This window comes from Lathyrus oleraceus, chromosome 2, assembly GCF_024323335.1.
Source record: "Lathyrus oleraceus cultivar Zhongwan6 chromosome 2, CAAS_Psat_ZW6_1.0, whole genome shotgun sequence".
NCBI classification, from domain to species: domain Eukaryota; kingdom Viridiplantae; phylum Streptophyta; class Magnoliopsida; order Fabales; family Fabaceae; genus Lathyrus; species Lathyrus oleraceus.
The window spans coordinates 425,977,016-425,985,011 of NC_066580.1; the positions used below are offsets into that span (position 1 = coordinate 425,977,016).

At 29.5% G+C, this 7,996-nt stretch overlaps 1 protein-coding gene across 1 annotated transcript; it reads right to left on the reverse strand.

Moving 5' to 3' along the window:
* Positions 1-381: 381 nt before the first annotated feature.
* Positions 382-3,499, reverse strand: LOC127119909 (abscisic acid 8'-hydroxylase CYP707A2). Its single transcript, XM_051050272.1, has 7 exons — positions 3,094-3,499; positions 2,669-2,984; positions 2,113-2,499; positions 1,838-2,012; positions 1,484-1,590; positions 1,277-1,395; positions 382-981 (listed from the first exon to the last, which is right to left on the reverse strand). The coding sequence occupies exons 1-7, from the start codon at positions 3,288-3,290 to the stop codon at positions 888-890; spliced, it is 1,395 nt and encodes a 464-aa protein (XP_050906229.1). The 5' UTR covers positions 3,291-3,499; the 3' UTR covers positions 382-887.
* Between the last annotated feature and the right edge of the window lie 4,497 nt (positions 3,500-7,996).

Below are 7,996 nucleotides of genomic sequence, written 5' to 3' on the forward strand. Positions count from 1 at the left end.
ATAATTTGACATCATCACCTGCATCACCATCTCTCTTCATAGATACTCACAACTTTTAATAAAATATTATTTATTCAATTTCCATGTAGAATAAATTTATGATATATGTGTATAGTTTATTGAAGGTAAACTTACTATCACAATTTTCCACATAATTTTAAATAATAATTTATTTTTATATTTTTAAATTGATGACTTACATTTTAAAATATCATATTTTCATCCAACATTTTAAAATATTAAAATATATAAATTATAAGATTTAACCAGTATTTATACCTTTATTAAAAATTACATGGTTGCAATAAAAAATATGAGATGGATATAAACAAAAAAAACCCTAATTTTGATGAGTAAAATAAAATAAGATAATTATAAAAAAGAAATAAATGTATGACATTAAAAGCACAAAATATTAAGACTTATTTTTCAAGTAAATAAAAATATTTAATGAGGTGTCTCTAACTAATGTCCTTAGGACACATATTAGTACACCCTAATATTATTTGTAGGTTACAAAGTGAGATAAATTGTACTCTAACAAGTAACATCTACCAATACAATCTTTTGAGGACTTTTCCTCAAATTTTGAAAATGAAAAGTCCAAAAATGATGAAATAAACTTAAACTATTTGCTCTAGCTATGAAACCTCTTATATACACTTGACAAACTCCATCCCTATTTGAATGCTATTCTCAAGACTACCCTTTTAGGTGTCTATAGGCCAAAAAGAAAGCAAAAGTTGAATTGATCTCCCTTTCTTTTTTATAAGATTTGCAACATAGTCTCTCCTTGAGAGCTATCATAACAAGTCATTATTTCCATATATAGAAAGATTCTATAGAATATGGTTTTGGCTTAGATCAATCTTTTGTTGCAATGATATCTATTTTTTTGGATATAGTGTGATGGGCAATCCATTTTGGGGAAGAGCAAAGGGACCATATTGAATCCCATCCTTTGTACCTTCCACAGACCACCTGCACACAATAATGCAAACAACACTTAGAAATTTTTCAAACTTTCAAAGTTTACATGATTTCTAACAATGAATATAGTATATATTTAGAATCCCATCGAACTTAACGAAATCACAATATCAAATGTCAAATTCAATTTCAATCTAAACACGTGTTTAGATTCGTCCAGATATTCATACCATTGAATCTAAGTTCAATTTTCGCTGTCTTAAATCCAATGATCGTAATTGGATTAGAGATGATTCAAATATCATATTTAAATAAAAGGGTTACTAAAGATCAAATTTTTACTAACCTATATTTTGTGGTAAGATGATGTAAAAGGACCAAAATCTCCAACTTGGCTAATTCATTGCCGGGACAAGCATGGACTCCACTTCCAAATGGCATAAAAGTATTGGGTTTTGTAGCAGCCTGACAAAATGATTAACACATGAATAAGAACAAAAATAAAACTATGGTAAATAGTAACAATGTATAATAGTTTTTGCTCAATAATTACCTCAAATCTTGAAGGATCAAACTTTTCTGGATCTTTAAAGTTGTTTGGACTATGGTGTATATTCCTAAACAAAGGTAATACTTTCCACCCTTTTGGTATAAGATATCCTAAAAAACACAATCACAAAAACAGAATCTATGAGTCTAACAGTAAAAAAAAATGAAAAAATTAAGTATCATAGAAGCTTTTAAATAATTATGTACGCTGTCTCTCTTGTTGCAGTGTGAATTAATCATAATTTTTTTATCACAAAAGCAATGTATAACAGTATTGTTATATACACTTTCCGATACCATTTTGTCATGAATATTTACTAAAACATTGATATTATATGAGATTTGGTAAAATATTAACCTTGATATTCAACATCTTCAACAGCTTCTCTAAAAGTGAAAGACAAAATTGAAGCAACTCTAAGAGTCTCTTGAATAACCCTTGAAGTTATAACCATGTTCTTAGTATCTTCCCATTTAAGACTCTTTTCTTCACCATTTTCTTCCTTGTTCTTCAATATAGATTCTTGTTCCTCCTATATAAAACATGTCAAAAAACCAAGTTTAGAAACCAAACAACTATTTTTCAAAAACAATGATTTAAGGATAATAAAGGGTAGGGTCCTAAACACTTACAATCACTGATTCTAGGACATTGATATTTTCACCAAGGTACTTCACAATCCACGTAAGCACACTAGCTGTGGTATCACGAGCTGCAAAAATAACTCCTATCACATTATCTGCTATCTGTTCATCACTCAGTCCTGATTTTTCATCCATGAATGAACCTAACAAGTCTTTGAAATCTTGTTTCTTCTCTCTCCTACTTGAGATTATCTCAGCCAAGATCTGTGCAAGCTCTTTCCTTGATTTCATAGCTTTGTGGAAGAGTGTTCCAGGAAGGTTTATTGGCATTGAATTATACCCTTTCTCAAGTGTGTAGTAACACTGCTTCAAACGCTCTCTGTAGTGAATTTCATCTTTTCCGAAAATTGAAAGCAGAGCAACATTGAATGTGAACTGCAATAACCCAAAATTGAAAAATTAACAAAACCCCATTTTTTATTTTGTAAGTTTGTTAACTAGAATCAATAAAAATTTAATTTTTTCATCTCTTTAGTTTCACTATTTTCTGCTCTGTTTTACTCTGTTTTTGTTCTGTTTTTTATGCTCTGTTTTGGAGACTTACCGTTTTCATTTCAAGGAAAGTGGTGATTGAACGTCCTTCCATTGATTTAAGAGAATCTTCAGCAATGGATTCAATGTCAGGAACAATATTCTTGATGGCTTCTGGCATGAAAGTGCGAAGAACAAGTCTTCTCAAGTTAGCATGATACTCTCCTTGATGAAAAAAGATAGCTTGTTTTCCCAACATCCTCTCTTTGCTAGCAGGAAATGTTGGCTTGAAAAGTTGAGCTTTATTCAACACAAATTTAGCAGCTTCAGGGCTTGAAATCATGACACAAGGACACCCCAAAATGTGAGACTTGAACATAGAACCATACCTAAAAAAATATAGAACAAAACTTGAGTAAAAATTTTCCATGAAAAGAGATTCTAGATGGATAAGAATATAAGATTGAAAAGTTGAAGAGTTTTTTTTTTTTGTTGAACCTTTTGATTTTTGATGCAAAGAAAACACTTGGGTCTTGAGAATATAGTTGAAAAGTTTCTCCTATGTAAGGCCAACCCATTGAACCAGGTGGAAGTGGCAAGTGTTGTCTTTTGGAGACCAATGGTTTGATGAATATTCTAAAGAGAACAATGAAGAGAATAGAACTAAAGAAACATAACATGATACTAAGTTCCATGTATATGTTTTATGTGACTATTTGAGTAAATGAGTTTATTTTATAAGAGAAAGAGAAGAAGAAGGTGGTTTGTGACAAAATAAGTTGAACATAAGAGGTATTTATAGAGTTGGTTATAAGTTTTGATTGAAAAAGAAAATGAAGAAAGAAGAAAAAGGGGAAGGAGGGAAAAGGAAGAGAAGTTTTAGATTACAGCTCGATTTCCACAGACGTAAACTCCATCCAGCTAATAGAAACTTTATAATTATTTTTTGGTTAAAATTAAGTTTCCTCTAATGAGATGAAAAAAGAAAAATAGTGAGCACGTGTCACAAGAGTTTCTAGTATTTAAGAGGTAGAGTTTGGTTGACTCTATTATGGCATGGCATGGCATGGAGAGTCAGTGGTGTCGTTTTTTTAATATCTATCTTTACCATGTGGTTCTCCCAAGAATGAATTAGAGTTTGCTCAAAACACAAGTGTTACAACAATACTTCCTTCCTCCTTTCCTTTTTACCCTCTCTTAGTAAAAATATCTCATTTATTTTTATTTAATATATATAAAATGATCAACTTATCACCCTGGAATGAATTGAATAATTATTTATTTTTCATTTTTTACACGATTCTGAAAAAAAAAAATATGGATAAAATTGAAAAATAGGTAAGGATTATATGTATTTAGACATTTTATTAAAAGGAAAGATTTTTTTTAATTCTCTTTTATATATATATATATATATATATATATATATATTATATATATATATATATATATATATATATATATATATATATATATATATATATATATATATATATATATATATATATATATATATACACACGAGATATATATACGAGATTGGGAGAAGTATACGTTTAAAGTTTAAGGTTTATACTTTTTTAATATTATATAATTAAAATCTAGTTGATGTAATATTTTGATTACATGAATAACATTACAGCTTAGATTAAAAAAATATTTTTAAATTTTCTTATTTTATAAGATATATGTTTGTAGTTTAGCTGCTCCCATAATTAATAGTTGGATCTAACACACATTAGTCTACTCCTTTTTTTAGTCGGTCTTTTTTTGTGAGTCATTATTAAAAAATAATTATAATATAATTTTTAATATTTTTTATTTAAATATATTTTGGGTCTCATACTTTAAGATTTTTAAAATTTAGTCTCTTTATTTTAAAATCATTTTTCCCCCTAAATTTTACTTTCTTTGAGATTTCCATGCCCCGTCCATTTAGCAGTCTCATTAATAACATGACAAATATACAGTACCTCCACGTCATATTTAATGAATATTTTAATTCACGATATTTAATTTTAGTATTAAAAAAATAATTTTAATTTAAATAATAATTTTAATAAATAAAAAATGAAAACTCGAAAACACAAATTTTCAGTCGTGAACCTTAGTCGTCTTCGTCTTCCTCCTTGAAATCAAGCACGATTTTTGTTTCTCATTTTCAATCGTCAATTTTCAATATTTAAACTATAGTTTCCTTGTCAAGTCGTCTTCTTCCTTTAAAATATCTCAGAAATCAATTTTAAAAATTAGCTACGAAAATCGTTCATTAAGGCACGAATGTCATTGTGGTATTGATGTTCCATTGATAATAGCATGGACCGATGCAAACCCAGGACGTCGTTTGTATGATTGTGGGATGTATAAGGTACGATTTTGTTTATGTTAATTTTGATGTTCTTCTCTTTTATGCTATATCACCATTTATGTATCTTTCTTCTACTCCATTGATTTCTCCAGATGCAAGGTTACAAGAAGTGTAGCCACTTTATTTGGTTGGATGAAGAAATGAACCCAAAAGAAAATGAAGTTATTTCCTCATTACTGCAGAATTTGAATGATAAGAAGCAAAAGGTTAAATATGTCAACATCAAAGATGAAGAAATGAAGATGAAGATGAAATTATTGAAGAAGCATTTCAACTAGATGAGTATCATCTTTGTATTAATTGCATTAGTTGCGTCAACAACAATGAAATAGGTTCTTAGTTGAATTGGTGTTATTTGTTTAGGTTCTTTTTTGTAACATTGATGGTTTAATTTGAAAGATCCAACATGTTTAGGTTATATGTTGTAGCAGTTCTATGTTGAAATATACAATATTGTGTAGTTTAACTTGGTTATTAAATTAAATTACAATATTGTGTATCAATTTGTAACATTTGATACAATATTGTGTAGCTTAACTTGATTATTAAATGAAATTACAATATTGTGTATCAACTTGTAACATTTGATATCATAACTTGACTTGATTATGAAATGAAATTATCATAACATCACTATACATTCTATAACAGTTGATATCATAACTTATTGACTTACATAAAACGACCATATCATAAATTGATTTACATAAAACTGTTGATTTCCATAAAACCAGTTGATTTACATATAACTAGTTGATACCTGCAATTTGTTGATGAAAAAATTATTCATAACATACCATATTACATCAAAAGATCATAACAAACCATATTACAACTGGTTAATACCATTTGATGACCATATTACAACTAATTCATAATAGACCATATTACATCAAAAGATCATGGTTCGTAAGAGACCATATTACATTAAATTGCATGGTTCATAATAGAGTACTAGGCATTATAAAATAGACCTAAAATAAAACATGTCATAGCATAAAATAGACCACTAAGCATTATAAAACAACACTGCATATAATCTTGAGTAGCTTGAGGTGCTTGAGATCCATGTCCAATTTCAACTTGGTTTTCACTTGTCTTTTTCTTTCCTTTACCACCTTTATTGGTCTTTGCCTTCTTTGCCTTGTTTCCTCCCTTTGGTATTTCTCTTTCAACTGCTCTTTTACCCTTACAACTTCTCTTATTAAGACCCGTTTCTCCATATTCCTTACAAGTAACTGTTGCAAGTCTCCTTGAAAGCACACGAGGGTTCTTTGGCTCATCATTTATCCTTTTTCTCAGTTTCTTTGGACAATCAATTGCTCATCTCATAATAGGAGGATAAATTGGTACATGATCAACTATAGGCCACAATTATGATCCATTTATTGGAAATACAATATTTGAGTAGGTCTTCTCAAAAGTTGACTTCCTGAAACAATAATAAACCTAATCAATGATACATACCATACAAACCAATAAGTAATAAAATAATGCAAAATCTGAATCATACCTGTAATACTCGGTCACATAATTTTCAGGTTGTTTTTTGATGTTCCAAGTGCATGTGATGACATGACAACAAGGTATCTCAGATCAATCCCACTTTCTACATGAACATGTTTCATTTTTAATATTGACACAGTAGGTCTCGATCCCATTGGTCACACTAAATATTGAAAGATTATCATCTCCATGCCATGTTAGAGTCCACCCCCGTGTATGTTTTTAATTCTTCTCAATGACCAGCTGAACTCTAGGACAAATAACTACATCATACCCTTGCAATAACTCTTTATGTTTTGTTATCCTCTTTGTTATATAATGTTAGATCCCCTTCAATAAAGTGATTATTGGCTTGTCTATCTACTCCAATATTACCTTGTTAAAAACCTCACATGTTGTTTACTTGCATATCACACTTTGTATATGTCTTGAAATATGATATGGTCCAAAGTTATGCAGGGGTATCCATCGTGTCCTTCCATTCACCTTCATTCAAATCTTTCACTTTCTGCATTTCTCTTTCCCATAATGGTATTGCAATTGATCTAGCTGCTGCCCACATCACAACCTTTAACTTCAAACCAGAGTATTTATTCTTCCAATTACCATATAGGTGTTTTACACAAAGTCTCTGCTCCGCATGGGCAATAATACTGTGAATTGCAGACACCAACCCCTGTCACATATAAGACAACATAAGAAATTATACATGACATAAGAAACTAAACATGACATAAGACAATATACCTTATGTTGGTAAAAAATAATGCCATATGCTCTTTGATTGAATGAACTAGAATCTTCCAAAAGAAGGTGTAAGAACCATCCTCATGAACCTTTGGTCTCAGCTTCAACAATTACATATGCAATTGAAAAGATTTGGTTGTTACATTCCATGCCTAGTGTTGACATTAATTTACCACCATATTCCCCCTTCAAAAAGCAAGCATCCAAACCAATAAGTAGCCTACATGTCTTCGAAAATCCCTCCTTGCAAGGCTCTAAGCATATATATATATATATATATATATATATATATATATATATATATATATATATATATATATATATATATATATATATATATATATATATATATATATATATATATACTTTCAAAAACATGACTGTCGTTGCTTTTAGCACATTATATAAACATATTACTCTTAGGATTTGACTTCAACAACTCTTATGCATAACTCAAATTATTAAATTAATCAAAACCAACACCTTGAATCAAATCCATAGCCTTCCTTTTTGCCATATTTGCTTGATCTTGTGATATATTCACTTCCCACCTCTCAAGGGATTCATCCATTAGACCTGTTGGCTTAATTTAAGGACTATGTCTTAGGACATTTGCAAAAAAAATTGCAAGCCATGTAGTCTTAACATTTCTATTATGCGCAGTTTTGTGGCTTGCATGATCATCAACATAACTAACAAATTGCCAATATTGTAGCACATTCCTTTTACTAATCCTTAAGTAGAACTTAAAACCATTCATACACCTAATTACCATCCTTT

Excerpts from the sequence above, each read along its gene's own strand:
- LOC127119909 (XM_051050272.1), bottom strand. The coding sequence starts at position 3,290 with ATGGAACTTAGTATCATGTTATGTTTCTTTAGTTCTATTCTCTTCATT. Across the intron at positions 2,985-3,093 it reads TTTGCATCAAAAATCAAAAG|GTATGGTTCTATGTTCAAGT; the intron begins GTTCAACAAAAA and ends ATATTTTTTTAG. Across the intron at positions 1,396-1,483 it reads TTGATCCTTCAAGATTTGAG|GCTGCTACAAAACCCAATAC; the intron begins GTAATTATTGAG and ends TCATTTTGTCAG.